Consider the following 18,274-nt stretch of genomic DNA (forward strand, 5'->3'; position numbering starts at 1 on the left):
TATGGAGGTTGGGTGGGCAACAGAACACCAATTTAGGAGGGGTGGGAAGGCTTTTAGGTAAGATGTCCCTAATGTCAGGGGCACAATGACAGATATCAAAGTCATGATGAATGATGTGGTTCAGTTGTTCCAGTCCAAGGTGATACCATCACAGGAACTATGCCTGACTGTTGTGAAACTGCTGAGGCTCTCACTCTGATGCCAAGAGGATGGCATCTGAGCATCTGACTGGCTAGGTTATATCATGATGACATCATGGAAATGGTGCATGCTGTGTTGGTGCCCTGTGCATCTGAAGGTTACATTTATCCTCACTAACCAATGATGCTTGCAGTATGATGATTAATACCTGATGGTATGCCATTTGAAGTCTTTCTTTATGTATTGCGTACTTCAATGCATAGTCCAGTGCATAGCTGGTGTTATTACTGAAGTTGTTATCACATTGTCTAACTTCACTGCTTCCCTGATCATAGTGTCCCAATAGTTCAAAGTGTGTCAGAATTCTCATATATATTCAAACAAAACATTGTTATTATTTCTTAGACTGTGCTCGACCACTGCTGATTTTTCAAAATTTCTGTACTTTAGATGATATCAATGCTCAACACATCAGTTGGCACTAGTTCATATGGCCTGCCCCATTTAAATGCTGTCACACTCACAAGGAATATTATAAATCCCTGGTATTCACAGGCCAACATAATCTTTAAGAATTCCCTAATTTTATTTGGTTTTCCTGAGTGGTTGGAAAATCCGTCTTCATTTTTGCATGACAGAATGGAAGCTGCACTATTTATTTATTCTCCTGTATTGTGCAAATATCTTCATGTCTTGATTTCCTCAAGAGAGTTGACTTAATGCAATGGACTGAATACCTGTTCTTTCTGAGCTCCGTCATCAGATGATTATTCAAAGAGTCCTAGTCAGGAAAAAGACCTGACTGTGTATTAGAATATTCAGCATAGTACTCTTCTGAGCTGGATAATGCAAGTTGGGCCCATAGAGATTCAGATTTGTATACACACCACCTGTTTTTTGTTTGATGACACATTTAAGAAAGAGAATTTCTCATCCTTCTCCATCTCCACAGTAGTGCCTGTGGTCACATGATGTACAAACTTTGCTACTGCTAATCCACAGCACAAAAAAACCTCCTCCATATCAGATCTACATTTCTTCAACAAATCTTGAGCATCTTTGACTGTCTACTACTCTAAATATTGTGTAGGTTGTGCCCCACTGTTTGTAAGTATTAAAAGAATAGATAATTCACATCAAAGAAGTTATGATAAATTCAGCCAGATGGATGGGTGGATTTAAAAGTGTAGGTTTCATTCCTCACACCCACACCAGGTATCATAAGACAGTATCACAAGGCATTTAAAACATCTTGCATAGTTATGTAAAACATATGGTGTCAAATAGTGTAAAATACAGCATAACTCACTGTTGCCAACTAGTCAAATATGTTACAATGTCAGCAGTAAAATGTACCAACATTTTGTCCACTATTTTATTAACATAGTCGTGACCTATCCTCATATAAATAATGTACTTTTATGAAAGCTGACATTCGATAATATCTTACAGTAGTTAAGTGAATGCTCTTTGAAAAAGCCTTGCTCATGCTTAATAATCCACTTTTTGTTGTTGCCATAAAGGAAGAAATGAGAAGCATGTAACTTGAGGCTACTGCAACTATTGTAGAACATTGTCTTATAAATTAATATTTTTTTCATAAATACATTCAACAGAAATGTGTGATATGTTTTCTCTTTAGGAACGTACCCTTGTTGGGGGTCGAGATGCCCCATCAGAACAAGATATACAGCTGTCAGGTTTAGGTATACAGCCAGAGCACTGTGTTATTGCAATTGAAGATGGTGGTCTTTTTATGGAGCCCATTAATAATGCCCGGTCATATGTCAATGGTTACCCTATAACTGAAAAAACGCCTCTTCATCATGGAGACAGAATACTGTGGGGCAATCACCATTTTTTTAGAGTCAATTGTCCGAAGTCTTCAGGTGTGTATTACAGAACTGTATAATGAGTAAGTACTATAATTTCATCAATACCAGTTTTGTCGATTATAGATTAAGAGGTACGCAGGGACAGTTTATATATAATCTTTTTTCTGATTTTGTGTGGTGATAGTTAAATTTTCATGTTATGAACATTTGTGTTATTATCTGTATAAACAAAAATGTAGAAGTTTGTTTCTCAAAAATGATAAATCTTCAAAAGCTCTTCACTGATTTCTTTGGAAGTTTGACACAATGTTGTAGTCAAATATGAGTGTTTGTTTATACCTTTCTAAAAAATATAAATATATGAATAAACATGTAATATATGAAGAGGAAACCTTATTACCAAAAATCTTGAAAATTTTCTTAACTGAATTACTTCAAAGTTTTACACAATACTCAAATGAATCTGACTTTGCAATAATGACAAAGATGGCTAAAGTTCAGTTGTGTGTGTGTGTGTGGGGGGGGATGGTTGGTTGGTTGATTGGTTTTCGGGAAGGAGACCAGACAGCGGATTAGGGAAGGACGGGGAAGGAAGTCGGCCGTGCCCTTCGAAAGGAACCATCCCGGCACTTGTCTGGAGCGATTTAGGGAAATCACAGAAAACCTAAATCAGGATGGCCGGACGCGGGATCGAACTGTCGTCCTTCCGAATGCGAGTCCAGTGTCTTACCACTGCGCCACCTCGCTCGGTGGCAGGGATGGAGATGGACAGAGGGGATGGAGGAAATGAACATAAAAAATGGAAAGGAAGAGATGGACAGAGAGAGGGGTCAGACGGAGATGGAGAGAGAGGGGGAGGAAAAGATGGAAATAGAAAGAGGGAAGGAGGTGATGGACAGAGAGATGAGAAGAAAGAGAGAGCAGGAGGAAATGGAGGGAGAGGGGGAGGAGGTGGAGGAGGAGGAGGAAGAGAAGAAGAAGAAGAAGATGATGATATTTGATTTGTGGGGCACTCAACTGCATGGTTATCAGTATCCATACAAATTTCAAATGTTTTCACTGTCCAGTCTCACCAATTACCCAAATGGTGATGAAATGATGTGCACAACACAAACATCCAGTCCCCGAGCCGAGAAAATTCTCAACCTGGTTGGAATGGAACCTGGGACTCGGTGATCCAGAGGGAGGAGAAAGAGAAGATGGGCGAAGAAAGTGGGAGGAGGTAATGAACAGAGAGAGGGACAAGGAGGAGACAGACAAAGAGAGGAGGGAGAGATGGGTAAAGAGAAGGGGAGGAGGAGGAGGAGGAGGACAGAAAAAGGACAGAGAAGGAGATTAGGACATATATCCAGTTCCCATATATATATATTAAAAATGTGTGTTTTCTTTTTTCTTTCTTTTCCATTAACCAACTGAGCCACATAAATGTGTTGCCAATAACAGCTAGTCATTATTATTATTATTATTATTATTACTACTACTACTACTACTACTGTTCTACTACTACTACTACTACTACTACTACTGTTCTACTACTACTACTACTACTACTACTACTACTACTACTATTGTTACGATCATCATCCACACCAGAACTTTGGCCTTTAGCCCTTGTTCAGCTCCTCATTGGTTCTGTCTATTATTATTATTATTATTATTATTAATTATCATTAATTTTAAGAAAGCCAAACTCTAGTCATAAAGTATTTGAAGGACTGGGTAACTCATGAATACCCTTCTACATATATGTCTAAAAAGAAAGATGATGAGACTTACCAAACAAAAGCGCTGGCAGGTCGATAGACACACAAACAAACACAAATATACACACAAAATTCAAGCTTTCGCAACAAACTGTTGCCTCATCAGGAAAGAGGGAAGGAGAGGGAAAGACGAAAGGATGTGGGTTTTAAGGGAGAGGGTAAGGAGTCATTCCAATCCCGGGAGCGGAAAGACTTACCTTAGGGGGAAAAAAGGACAGGTATACACTCGCACACACACACATATCCATCCACACATACAGACACAAGCAGACATATTTAAAGACAAAGAGTATATGCTATGAAAGGGAGGTGGAGGGAGGGGGTAGAAGCACAGGTTTGCGTTGGAAGTCTGAATTTTTTCTGCTAACATTATTAACAAACTTATCATCCATGTTTGTATTAAATCTCACATTTGTCCTTTTATTTATAGCAATGTCAGAACCACAGACACCTGCACAAACAATTGACTACAACTTTGCAAGAGAGGAACTTATGCTGAATGAACTGAGTAATGATCCTATACAGACCGCCATTGCAAGATTAGAAAAGCAGCATGAGGAGGACAAGCAAGGTAAATGTTAATTTTTTTCTTGTATGTGACAATAGCTTTCTGTTTTGTGGTGTGGTGTGGAATATAAACGGTTTGAATATTAGAAAGCACTTTTCTCATCAATATAAATAATTTTTACAGTTGCTCTGGAAAAACAACGACAGGAATATGAAAGACAATTTCAACAGCTGAGGAATATTTTGTCCCCCTCAACGCCATATTCGCCATATGTACCTTTTGACCCATTCCGCCTAGGAAAAATAACTCCATGTACTCCTACAACACAAATGAGAGTAGAAAGATGGGCACAGGAAAGGTAAGACTGCATTACAAATATATGATCTTAACTTTTTAAATTAATTTGCATGTAATAATAACCAACTGACCCAGATCCATGCCTGCTTTTGTAATTGACAAGTCTATATTATTATACTTCTATCTTATGTTTGTGATTCAGAAATAATCATTTATAATCTGAATTTAACATATTTATTCAACAGTGCTCAGCTGTATACTAAATTACTAAAGTAATTCATTTCTTGTCATTATTTCTCATCATACACCATAATAAATATTCTTTTATCAAGCCACTTCCCAAGACATAGATAAAATAGGGGTAAAGAGTAACAATCCATGTTTCTGTTGTCATACTTTTAGAATTTTGAGAATTTTATGGGAAGTGTTACACAGAAGTATTCCTTGTATTGTAGTACTTAAAATGTTACCTGTGGTCATTAGATCACCTACGGTTTTACACATACATATGGCAAAGTTACTGAACAAAGGTGTACAGTTAATCATGGATGAAAATCAAGAACATGCTGTTTTAAATATTGCAAATTATGTTTTTGTTATGTAGGAGAAAATCATGGTTCACAAATCAAATGACTTAGTTACATCAAAAAATAATTCCCAGTCATAACTATAGTAATTCCACACACAAATAAGAACACTGACGAAGTTCTAAGCATTTTAATGTGACATAGTTCCAATACCCCACACAAGTCCAGAGTACAAGCCAGGCTGAGACTGAGGTACAAATCACAATTCATCCCGAGAGCAGAGTCTGAGTTAAAAAGGAGAAACTACAACAGCAACATGAGAAAAGTGCTCTCTGCACCAGTATTATATGACGTTAGTTTGTTGATCGATGTGTCGAGGTGGCAGTGACTATTGGCAGTGTGTGCAGACCTCGATGTGGTGCTGCCTTCTGACATTTGATCATGCTGCACCTGGTGGCTGGCCCTGCACCATCAGCCATGGTGGAGGCACCAATACAACACAGAGTGTTACCATGCTCTTCTCCCTTGGAGAGGGAGTGAAAATGATTCAGTGAAATCCAGCATCTCTCCCCTATACTTTGGAGTGCCATGTGGGATGCAGGAAGCTGATGCCCATAGCCTCCCAGGCAACAGAGAGCACTGCCTGTGGCGCAGGTAGAAACTCCCTTTTTGCAGCAACCGGAGAGTATGACCACAAGTGGCTCTGGTGGTGATGAGTACACTGTGGGCAGACACACTGCAGTGCAATGTCATCCACCAGGGTTGCCAATGCCAGAATGGGTGTCATATGGATGTCTAGCCACTCGGGGACGGGAGCAGGAATGTGCTGTTGTGGCGCCTGTGGTCCCCCCCCCCCCCCCCCCCCAGCAGCTTTGCCTGTTGAAGGACGTCATCCACCACCAGCACATGACAACCTTGCAGGGATTAGAGAAAGACAGCAGATGAGGAGCTGTGGTCAAGGGGGAGCACACACAAGAGGCTTGACCAAAGAAGGACATGCCACGACAACTGGTGGAGAAGACGGAAGACCAGGCTCTGAAAGGTGGGATGGCTTGAGAAGGAAGTGTGAGGGTGGTTCAACTGGTTCAAATGGCTCTGAGCACTATGGGACTTAACTTCTGAGGTCATCAGTCCCCTAGAACTTAGAATTACTTAAACCTAACTAACCTAAGGACATCATCGCACATCCATGCCCGAGGCAGGATTCGAACCTATGACCGTAGCGGTCATGCAGTTCCAGACTGTAGCGCCAAGAACCGCTCGGCCACTCCGGCCGGCCTGTGAGGGTGGCAGAGGTCAGTACCCTACCCTTGGGTGTAATCGGTTGTGGTGGCAGGCCACCAGCCTGTCACCTGGCTGCAGCTTGGAGACATCTCGAACCCACTGTCCGTGGATGACTGCTGAACCCAACGCACTCAGTGACTGAAGGCATGAGTCCAGACGGGGACCTTGGCACATGGTATGGCAACTGAGGCACATCAGGTAGGTGACAGGTTGGCAACAGGATGTGCATCACTGCACAGTTGGTGCACATGCAGCAACTCCTCCAGGCTCTTCTCACCAGTAGGAGTGGACCTGCAAGTACTTAGAAAACACGTGAATACCTTCTCTGCTGGGGTGTCCCTGATATACTTCTTCATTTGCATTTTAAAGTTCTGTACAAGCATTCTGTCTCTGCATTGGACTGTGGGTGAAGTGGGGGCATCCAGACACGGTGGATGTCATGCTGCACCCAAAAATCTTAAAAGGTGAACGTGAACTGCGGGCTACTATCCATCACTGGGGTTTGGCGAGGGCCTTCAGTAGCCAAAATCTGGTTGAGGGTATGCACAGTAGACTATTCTGTTGTCGAGCGCATTTCACAATGAATGGGAACCGAGATTAGGCATCAATGATGAGTAACAAAAATGCATCCAAAGAGGGGCTCACAGAATCCAGGGGGGTGCATTACCATGGCTGCGTGGATGTCAGCCGCAGCGAGCAACATTGCCACAGAGTGGCCTGGTAACCTGTATGCTTGGGACAGACAGCAGTTAAGTGTTCAGTTTCCTGGTCGACACAAGACCAGTTGACACAGTGGCGAGAAAACATCTTCATCCATAATGCCAAAATGATCCCCCTGTGGCTATGATGCAAGAACAAAAGGTCTGTCTGTAGCACAGCACAAAATATTTTGGATAGGGTCCAATGCACGTGCCAAAGGTCATTCTGCCACCACCACTGGATATGTTGCTGCATCTGGCATAGAACAGGATCCACACTGATAGCATAAGAAATTTGTGAACCCGTAATAGAAAAACTCTTGATTGCCTGCTGAGCTTCCTCATTGAGACAAAAGCAAAGAATTTCCTCCAGGTGGAAACTGGGGTTGGGACCCTTCAGAGGGCATGAGAGAGCATCCACGTTGGAGTACTGATCTGTTGGATGGAAGTGGATCTCTTAATGGTAGTGGCTCAGGGACGGGGTCCACTGTTGCCCATCTTGTGTGGCAGGCGCACTGTGGGGCTAAAGATAAGCTACTTATCCAGCTGAAACGTGGCAAGGCAGGGAAGCCGATAAAAGACTGCCCTTCATAATCCTGAATGCTCGGTCACACGCAATCATACAAACAAAAATGGTGCACCCTTTTTCAGTAACTGATTTAGAGGATACACGATGGTAGCTGTTTGTGGGATGAATTTTGTAATAAAAAGCTATTTTGCCCAGAAAAGCCTGGAACTCCTTCTGGTTGGTGAGTTGAGGAAGTGTATAAATGGCAGCAATGTGACTGTTAGTTGATTGGGTCCACCGATGTAAATGATACTCAATAGCAGGCTGAAAGAAGTGTGGTTTATCCAGATTGCACTTGAGACCTGTGTCCTGCAGAGTCTGAAACAGAAATTGAAGGTTCCACAAATTCTCCTAAATGGAGGGATCCTTGCCACAATATAGTTCAGATAGTTGATACAACAAGGAATATGTTATGTGAGTTGCTCCAAGAAATGATGAAAAAGAGTCGGAGCACTTTTACCCCAAAAACTGACCATTTATATTTCTGGAGGCTGTAGGAGGTGTTGACGGCAAGTAACTCCTGATATGCCTCATTAAGAGGGAACTGCACATATGCTTCCAATAGCTGCCTCCTGTCAGTTTTGTCACCAAATCCTCTGGACACGGAATAGGGTACATGTCAGTCACAGACTGTGTATCAATTGCCACCTTAAAATTGCCACAATGATTGAACTAGCAGAATAAAATTCTTGATCACTGGTGGTGTAGCCCATTTGCTGGATGAAATTGGTTCAGTCATCTCCAGAACTGTCAACTTATTGAATTCCTCCTTGAGTTGGTCATAAATCACCAGGAGCACCAGCCTGGCCTGGAAAAAAGAAAGACAAAGCGATGTCATTGGTTTAAGGGTGATATGAGTGGTAAAATCCTTATCCTTGCTGAGTGTAGGCAAAAAAAGAAAAAGAAAATTGAATAAACCCCTGTAAAGTTCATCAAGTTCCTGTTATGGCACTTCGACAGAAACCAGGTAACTGATTTGGTGAATGTGAACCCAGACAGTGTGAAAGCATAAAAGCCAAACAAGCTTTCCATGAAAGCATTGTCTACCACAAGAAAGGTTAGTGAGTGGACCACCACCTCATATGCCAGTTTGCCATAGATTGTCCAAGATTTTGGATCTGTTGTCTGTTGTAGCTCACAAGAGGTCATGTAGCAGGAGATAATGATGGTGCACTGAGACGTAGATAAGTGTGAGAATTAATAAGAGACACTGCAGGACCATCTTCTTGCAGCTGAAGTAGATTCCCATAGATACACACACTGGTGAACAACTTGTTCCCAACAGTGATGGCAAGAAGACCAACACTTGGAGCAGTTATGCCAGCAATGCTGAAAGGCATGAAGGAAGGGGCTTGCAGGAAACAGTGCACCATGGATGTGTTTATGCGGGATGTGGCTTACAGCACCAGTGGGATGTGGCTTACAGCACCACCATGATTTCATACTGTGAGCATATGCCTGAACCCAAATGTGTGCTGTTGTCCAAGATACAGTGGCCACATCGAGTCAGGAATCCAGATAGTGGCCTACCACACAAGGAACTTGAAATGATTGAGCAATAGAAGGACCTCTTATAAGGTAAGGCGTTCAAATTGTAGTTCCTGTTGGTGGACCTCTTTATCTGAGGCTAGCCTAATGATAGCGTAGTATTGGCATATGTCACTTTGTACTGAGAGATAACAAAGTGGCACTTTTGACTGATGCCCTGCAACTGTACAGCTGAAGCACAATATTATTGAAGAGTTTGATTCATGTACTGATAAAACTCCATCCTTAAGGAAATAACATGAGTATGCCAGTGATAATAAGACATTTCATACCATGAGAGGCAAGCAAGTTCATGAAGCGGGGCCAACGCTACAAACAAGTGATACACATGGGGCATAATCCACAACAGAAAAAGAGTTGTAAGGTTATCAGTGTCCATTACCTTGAAGGCAGTGAAGTGTTGCCATAAATCTTCTGTGTTTCCCAGTCTTCTGCACACTCTTCACAGGTGTGGAAGAGAGGCAGATGAGGTTGCAGTTGCTGTCGGTTTACCAGCAATCTGGTCAACATCCAGCCAACATGGCTGTGTGTTCATGCTGTTGCAATTTCAAGTGGCATTGGCTTCCCAGATGCTGCTGCAGTAAACTTTGCAGCAGCACCACCTCCAAGAATGTGCCAGTCATCATTTTCTACTTTGTGAGACACACACGTGGAAGTCCGACGACTCTCATGACTCTCATGCCACTTGTGCAGTAATTCCACACATAAATAAGAACATGCACGAAGTTCCAGCATTCCATACAAGTCCAAAGTGCTCCCTGCTCTGGGTTATATGACATTAGTATGGTGATCAGTGTGTCGAGGTGGCACTGACTGGAAGTGGTGCGCACAGGCCCTGATGCGGTGCTGTCTTCTGATGTTTGATCATCCTACCACCTGGTGGCTGCCCCTGCTCCACCAGGTGCTGGTGCAGGAAGTTAAATAGTGATGGCTCACTTAAGTGCCTTGCAAAATGTTGTGATGGTGCTACCAGTGCAACACGAGTGGTAACACTATGAGTTATCACAGTAACAAATTCTCATTTATTGATTCTGCAGTAATATACCATATGTCAAAATGAGTAGCCAGTTCAGTCAATAATTCATTTTGAAATCAAAGATGTTTGTCCCTGAAAATGTTTCCCTGTTTTAGATGTTTATAAATTCAGCTAGATATTAAATTCACAAAAAATCAGGGTCCAGTGGAATATGTAAATATTTCAGTGACAATCAGTTTTGAATATTAAAATGAACTATGAGCTGAACAGGATATATTCATTTTGACATATGATATACTCGACTGTGTGAATCATGATATTCTCCTGCAGAAGTTAAAAATAATTTACAATACTTAAAACAGCAGATTCATGATTTTCATCCAGCACTTAATTTTATGCCTTCTCTCTGTGACCCCTTGATATGCTTGGATAAAACTCTAAGTGCTTTGTAAAGCCCGTAGATAATGTTTTAAGTACTCAAAATTCAAGAAATACTTCTGTGTAATACCTTGTTTGATTTGTTTTGGGTTTCCAATAAGAATCACTTTTATTTCTCTGATGATAAATCATTCAAGAAAGTTTCGCCTTTGTTGTTCATAGTAGAAAGGCATTTCATTGTAAATACCATGCAAAATAATGATAATTAAAAGAGTCTAGCCCTAAACAGACTTTAGTAATTTAACTCTCAGATAATGTTATACATTTTCTATAAAGAAAGCTCTTACCCTTTTTGTTAACTTTATGATTTGGGTCATTTGCAGGGATGAAATGTTCAAGCGCAGCCTTGGACAGCTCAAGGCTGACATACTAAGAGCCAATTCTCTGGTTAAAGAAGCAAATTTCTTAGCAGAAGAAATGGGACGACAGACAACATTCAGTGTCACACTTCAGATTCCTCCAGCCAATCTAAGTCCTAATCGTAAGGTATTTATGTTTACTCTTTGAATCATTTATTTTCTTCTGGTTTTGATTTATCTGCCAGTGCAACTTGTTTAGGACTTTTCTCATTTAGGACTTTATCATTTAATGAGAACTTTGTAATGGTTTGGACTATAATATTTTACTTTACTAAATTAAATATGCAACTGTTGACCAGCATTAAATGTATACCAATACTCCATTACAGCGAGGCTCTTTCGTAAGTGAGCCAGCAATACTTGTGAAACGTAAGAAGCAAGGCAGTCAGGTATGGTCTATGGAGAAGCTGGAAAACAAACTCATTGATATGCGTGAACTGTATGAAGAAAAGAAGGAGAAGGGGCTCCCTCTGGTAAATTATCTGATCCTTTTTTTTTTTAATGTAACTTTCATTTAGCTCTCAAAAGATAATATTTTTTGTACTTTGTTTTCAGGAGGATGTTCCAGTAAAAGGTCTTGATCCTTTTTATGAATCTCAGGAAAATCACAACTTGATTGGTGTGGCAAATATATTTCTGGAAGTTCTTTTCCATGATGTAAAATTGGACTATCACACACCCATTATTAGTCAACAAGGAGAAGTTGCAGGTCGTTTGCAGGTTAGTAACTCAACTTCTAAATGGCTTTTGTTTGCGAAAGTACTTGACTGGATTTCCATGCATTTTGGTACTGTTTTCTTGTTGGTCTCTACTTGCCACTGCCAGTTTTTAACAGTGGGCAGAATGGCATCGAATTTATAAAAATACCACTTTCTTTTACCTGTGATGGAGCTTACTGTACTATATAGTTGTTATTCAGTGAAATATACCTGTTTTGCTAAATCACACCACTTTGCCATCAAAGAATTTTAGTGGTTTATGATCATACATGCACACCAGATATAATTTTACAGCTTATGTTGAACTTTCAAATTCACATCTCAAAAATAACTTGTAGCTGTTTATGAAAAGATATAAAGTAATTTCCATAGCCCATGACAGAACAAAACTGCCAATATAGTGAGGGATAAATTGTAAAATACACTAATCAGCCAAACCATTATGACGACCGACCTACTATTGATATAAAACCATCCAGGCGATAGCAGCATCACCTGGTGAGGAATGACTGTTAGACAGACACACACATGGTACATGTAGAATCAATGAGCAGGCTGTCCGTGTGTAGAATGGAGGAGTGTGACCTGAGTGTGACCTATCTGAGTTTGACCGAGGGCAGATTGTGATGGCTTGAGGGCTCAGCACAAGCATTGCAGAAACGGCGTGACTTGTTGGTTGTACTTGGAGTGCTGTGGTGAGTGTTATCAACATGTGGCCAAACCAAAGTGAAACCATATCCAGACGTCGTGGAGTTGGATGGCCACCCCTCATTACAGATGTCAGACATCATATGCTGGGCAGACTCGTAAAACAGGACAGGTGGTGAACTGTGGCCAAAACTATCATCAGACTTTAATACTGGGCAGAATACAAGTGTGTCTGAATACACAATGCACCAAATGCTCCTAACAATGGGCCAAGTGCCAATGTTAACACCACAACATCAATACTGAAATTGGCATGTGACCATCGGCACTGGATGTTGGCACAGTGCAGAGGATTGCACGGTCTGATGAATTCTGATACCTTCTTCATTGTGCCAATGGGAGAGCACGAATCCGTCGTCTTCCTGGGGAACAGCTCCTTGAAACCTGTACTGTGGGATGGAGGCAAGCTGGCGGCGACTGCATTATGCCTTTGAAAACATTCATATGGGCATCCATGGCAGTGGAGTGAGTTCATGCAAGGCACTGTGACAGCCAGGGATGTTGTACACTGGTTGGAGGCCACATACACTCCTTCATGATGATCATGTTTCCCAGCAGCAGTGACATTTGTCAGGAAGATAATGTGCCATATCACAATACCAGGAGTGTGACGGAGTGTTTCAATGAAAACAGTGGTGAGTTCCAATTGATGTGCTGTCCACCCAACTCACCAGATCTGAACCCTATTGAACACACCTGGGATATGATTGAATGTGACGTCAGAGCTCATTGCTCCCCTCCCCAAAATTTACAGGATTTAGGTGATTTGTGTGTGCAGATGTGGCACTCTCCAGTGACCTACCAAGGCCTCATTTTTTCCGTGCCATGATGTGTTGCTGTGTTATCCTTGCCAAACTTGGACATACCAGCAATTAGCTAGGTGGTCATAATGTTTTGGCTGATTAGTGTAGTTTATGATGATAAAAAGGGAAAAGAATGTGGAGTTGCATAAAATACTAAAGAAATTTTCCCACAAAAAATTCTACTTCAGAGTGTTTTTGGCATCTCTTGTTGTCATGTTCAGAATGTTATTAAGCAGTAAATTTTTAAAAAAGAAAACCTGTTTCAATTAATAAAATGTTGGTAATATCATACAAGTAAAAATTCAAGGAAACCTTTATTATTCAGGAGATATACAGGTATGATTTGATGTATCCAAGGAAGGTGATACAGGAAAAGTACCCAGGTAGAAAATGAATATGTAATTTTTTGTAACACATAAACAAGTTTCTCCAATGTGAATTAGTTATGAAGACAATAACTAAAAGCAAGTCACTTCTTGAATACTGAATGAAGATCTGAAGACTGGAGGCCTGATAATGTAGTAGTAAACTGAAAGTTCCAAAATCGGATGCCCATACACATAGCGCTCCACAATCAAAGTCTGGAAAGGATGTGCAATAGTTAAATTCCCAAGAGGACAAGCAAAATTTAAAGTCCCAGAAGGATACACAAAAGTTTAAATATAGCACATTTCTGATGGAAACCAAAGACAAATATTACAAAGTCCAATTACTGGTCACAGTATCAGAGGCCAGATCTGTTCTATGGCCGGCCGAAGTGGCCGTGCGGTTAAAGGCGCTGCAGTCTGGAACCGCAAGACCGCTACGGTCGCAGGTTCGAATCCTGCCTCGGGCATGGATGTTTGTGATGTCCTTAGGTTAGTTAGGTTTAACTAGTTCTAAGTTCTAGGGGACTAATGACCTCAGCAGTTGAGTCCCATAGTGCTCAGAGCCATTTGAACCATCTGTTCGATGTAGAGGCTACAAATGGTATAAATCTGTAGCTATCATCTGCCGGAGGTGAAGGTCGACATACAGTGGCATTGTCATAGCAACAGCTCCCGAGTGTGATCCTAATTGTGAGAATGCTTTTGCATCAGTGGCTGTCCCAGGAAATTCACTCAGAATGAACTGCTTGAGCGTAGACTAGCTGCCAGACTAAATACTGCCTGGGTGCTAGGATACTGTAGATACTACTTTCCTTCGCGAAGACTGCAGAAGAGAAAAGGTCTGCAGAGCCAGTGGACTCTAGGGCACTTGGATTGCTGCCCGGTGGCCAGGCGGAGTGTGATTATCTCTTGTCTGTCATCTGAAGAGCAGTTCCCTGTCAGGTCTGTGCTGACATAACTCAACTGTGTTGCTGGTTACTGGCTGAGTAGGCACAAAGCCTTGACACAGCATGATTTTTCCCTGCTGTGAGACTAATGTGCAGAAACTTGATAACACAGCATATTATCTAGAGGTCATCTTTTTGTATTTCTGTGAGTGAACACTTATAACGATGAAGATAATCAATTATTAACTGTATAATGTAAGTGGATTAATATAAAATCCACTCACCAAGTGGCAGCAGGAGAAGGCGCACACAAAAAGGTTTAACTTTTACAAGCTTTTGGAGCCAGTGGATCCTTCTTCTTGTAGAAGAGTTGAAGAGGAAGGAAGAAGGCTAAAGGAAAAGGACTGGAGAGGTTTAGGAAAAGGGGTTGAGTTCCAAAAAGTCACCCAGAACCCTGGGTCAGGGGAGACATATGGATGGGATGAGAAGGAAAGAGTCTTTCCTGTTATTATACTGGTGGCTAGATTCTACCCCTACACCGATGATACTGTGGGTGAATGATATCAAGATAAATCAGAGAGCGAGAATAGAACAAATAAAGAAAATGATCAAGATCACAAAGGGGAGGAGTCGTTGAAGTGGCTCCCTACCATGTGGCAATGCCAATGTCAGTTTGCTCCTCCTGCGCTATATAGTTCTGCCTGCAATGTCAAAATGGTGGTGTGTAATTGTGGGCAACATTCCAAGCTTGTATCTAAGGTAATGGACATTAAAACTTTATCATGGCTCAAGGGGGTAAGTGCCAAGAGCTAACTGCAATCCTTGTCAGTGACATCTGAGTGCACCATCTAACTGCAACCACAGAAGTTGTAGAAAATTGCTGAGGTGGCTTTGTGCTGGAATTTTGTGACAGAGCGACAGCTCTTCAGAAAGCTTTTGACGTCAGAAAATAGTTTTCATACCTGCTGGAAAGATGGAAAGAGCAGTGGCCAAGCTCTAGCTGCTGGAGCAAAGAATGAAAACAGTGTCTTCACTCCACAAAGGTTCTTCATTCTATCTTGGTACCAACTGATGCAAGCATGGTAATTTTCTTGTGTCACATAATGATCATGCCAGAAATCAGATTACAGAATACTGGTTTTGAGTATATAAGAAATCTGACTATTATTGCCTCTATTCCCTCCATTTTTTTTGTACGGAATAACTTTGCTATGAAGTTTTACATACTTCAAAATAATATAAATAGCAAAAATACACTGGGATAGCAATACACGCATGTGACAGTTGGTTGAGGTATTGCATACACGAGATATAAAAGGGCAGTGTATTGGCAGAGCTGTCATTGTACTCACGTGATTCAAGTGAAAACATTTCCAATGTGATTATGGCCACATGACAGGAATTAACAGACTTTGAATGCAGAATGGTAGTTGGAGCTAGACGCATGGGACATTTCATTTCAGAAATCATTATGGAATTCAATATTCTGCAGTCCATTCGGGGCATTACCTCTCACTGTGGACAACATAGTGTCTGGCAGCCTTCACTTAGTGACCGAGAGCAGCAGCATTTGTGTAGAGTCTTGAGTGGTAACAGACAGGCAATACTGTATGTAATAACCACAGAAATCAAGGTGGAACTTGCAACTAGAGGATCCGTTAGGGCAGTGCAGCAAGATTTGGCGTTAATGCGCTATGGCAGAAGATGGCCAACACAAGTGCCAACAACATAACATTGCCTGTAGCACCTCTCCTGGGTTCGTGACCGTATTGGTTGGACCCTAGATGACTGGAAAACGGTGGCCTGGTTGGATGATTGCCAGCTGCAGTTGGTAAGAGCTGTTGGTAGGGCTTGAGAATGGCGCAAAAGGCACTGTGCAAGCTGATGGTGACTCCATAATGGTGTGGGCTGTGTTAATGTGGAATGGACTGGGTCTTCTGGATGTTTTGCTACTTGGAGGCCATTTGCAGCCATTCATGGACTTCATGTTCCCAAACAATGATGGCATTTTCATGGATGACAAAGAGCCGTATCACTGGGGGTTCAATTTTCCACAACTGGTTTGAAGGACATTCTGGAAAATTTTTATGAATGGTTGGTTTGACCATCTGGTTCACCCAAGATAATTCCATCAAACATTTGTAAGACATGATTCAGAGATCAATTTGTGCAAAAAATCCTGCACTGGCAACACTTTTGCAATTACCATTGGCTATAGAAGCAGCATGACTCAACATTTCTGCGGGTGACTTCCGACTTGTTGAGTCCATGCCACATCGAGTTGCTGCGTTACATTGGGCAAAAGGAGGTCCGGCACGATATTAGGTGGTATTCCTTGACTTTCTTCACCTCTGTGTAGTTCACTGGCATATTAATCATAAAGAATGGGTTCTGGTTCTATGGGAAATGTATTATGGATTTTTAATTTATTAAGATCCCTCTCTTTGTTAATAGCCCCATATGAATGCATATGCACATGTCACAACACATGTTGCGGCTGGCTGGGGTTATTGTATCACAGATTGGTAGTCAAGAATCTGCCTACTGGCCTGCAAATGCGGTTTGGAGGGTATTGTATGTGAAAGAGGTGAGCTGCGTTTTACACAAGTGACTCTTTCTCCAATGTATAGTGATTTATGGACAGAAGTGTCTCTCTGTAGAAGCAAATTATGTGCAGTGTGTGCAACATGATAATACCATATATGAAAACAAGCATCACACCACCTTCAAATTTGAAAGAATGAACCCTTCAAATGATGTGGAACTGATTTTCTAAATTTTGTTTACTTTCAGGTTGAACTTAGTCGTGTTGCTGGATCATTTCCACAGGATCGAACAGCAGAAGCTGCGTCAGAAAGTTCTGGTGACAGTGGAAAGGATGAAGAAGAAATTCCTTCCAGTAGTCAAGTTACTTGCAGGGTAAGTTTAACTGCTGCTGTCACAACAATGAAACATTAAAGAAGCACAAACAAAACATAAAATGTTAGAATTTGACACTGGCAGCAAATAAAAGCATCACTGAAAGTGAATTCTCAGTTTTAGAGTCTAAGCATACAAACATGTGCAACGATGTACGTAAAATATAGCATCACATGAATTTTATCTTTTCATGTTATAAGGGCAGACAAGTTTTCTGTTTTCTTTGTACACATTTGGTTCTCATTCTTTTTTGCTAATTACAGAGGTACTTGTATTAAAATGCATAACTTGTTTTGATCTAGGTAACTATCAAGCAAGCAACAGGTCTACCTCTTTCTCTTTCAAATTTTGTATTCTGTCAGTATGTGTTCTGGAATCATCCAGAAGCTATTGTTGTACCACCAGTGGTAGACCCAGAATATCCTGCAGCATGTTCATCAGGCAATGCATCTATGACCTTCAAATTTGATCATACAAAGGATTTTGTGGTGCCTGTTACAGAGGAATTTTTGGAACATTGTTCAGGTAAGAATAAGCAAAGTATGGAAAGAGCTGTAAATTTATGTACAATAAGTACAGAATGAGTAGTGTGTGTATTAAGTCCATCACTCCTGCAGCTTGTTTTTGCAGTCTGGACCTAGAGCTACCATTTGATACCATTAATTATTTATGTTGGGTTCATTTTCTGAAATATCTTTGTGGAAATTGACAGCTGGGTTAATATTGGCTGGAGTAACATGCCTATGGTATGGGACACATGTGCATTTACTGCACTAAACAATTCTTCAGAGTAATGGAGAAAATGTTTCCATTGTATTTACCACCACCATTTTAATATTGTACATATTTTCTTCCATTTCAAATGATTTCAGCAGCATATCATTGATGACAGCCATTTTGACAGTTTTTAGCGTAAGAAGGTTATATG

The 18,274-nt window shown here is 41.2% G+C and overlaps 1 protein-coding gene across 1 annotated transcript in view; it reads left to right on the plus strand.

Moving 5' to 3' along the window:
- Positions 1 to 18,274, plus strand: part of LOC126237473 (kinesin-like protein KIF13A) — a 218,073-nt gene that overhangs the window by 88,998 nt on the left and 110,801 nt on the right. The window contains exons 10-17 of the mRNA XM_049947615.1: positions 1,784 to 2,030; positions 4,170 to 4,310; positions 4,431 to 4,605; positions 10,907 to 11,069; positions 11,272 to 11,415; positions 11,498 to 11,662; positions 17,221 to 17,346; positions 17,649 to 17,871. Coding sequence (XP_049803572.1) covers positions 1,784 to 2,030; positions 4,170 to 4,310; positions 4,431 to 4,605; positions 10,907 to 11,069; positions 11,272 to 11,415; positions 11,498 to 11,662; positions 17,221 to 17,346; positions 17,649 to 17,871 — 1,384 coding nt within the window. The remainder of the gene's footprint in view (positions 1 to 1,783; positions 2,031 to 4,169; positions 4,311 to 4,430; positions 4,606 to 10,906; positions 11,070 to 11,271; positions 11,416 to 11,497; positions 11,663 to 17,220; positions 17,347 to 17,648; positions 17,872 to 18,274) is intronic.

Source organism: Schistocerca nitens, chromosome 2 (genome assembly GCF_023898315.1).
Source record: "Schistocerca nitens isolate TAMUIC-IGC-003100 chromosome 2, iqSchNite1.1, whole genome shotgun sequence".
NCBI classification, from domain to species: domain Eukaryota; kingdom Metazoa; phylum Arthropoda; class Insecta; order Orthoptera; family Acrididae; genus Schistocerca; species Schistocerca nitens.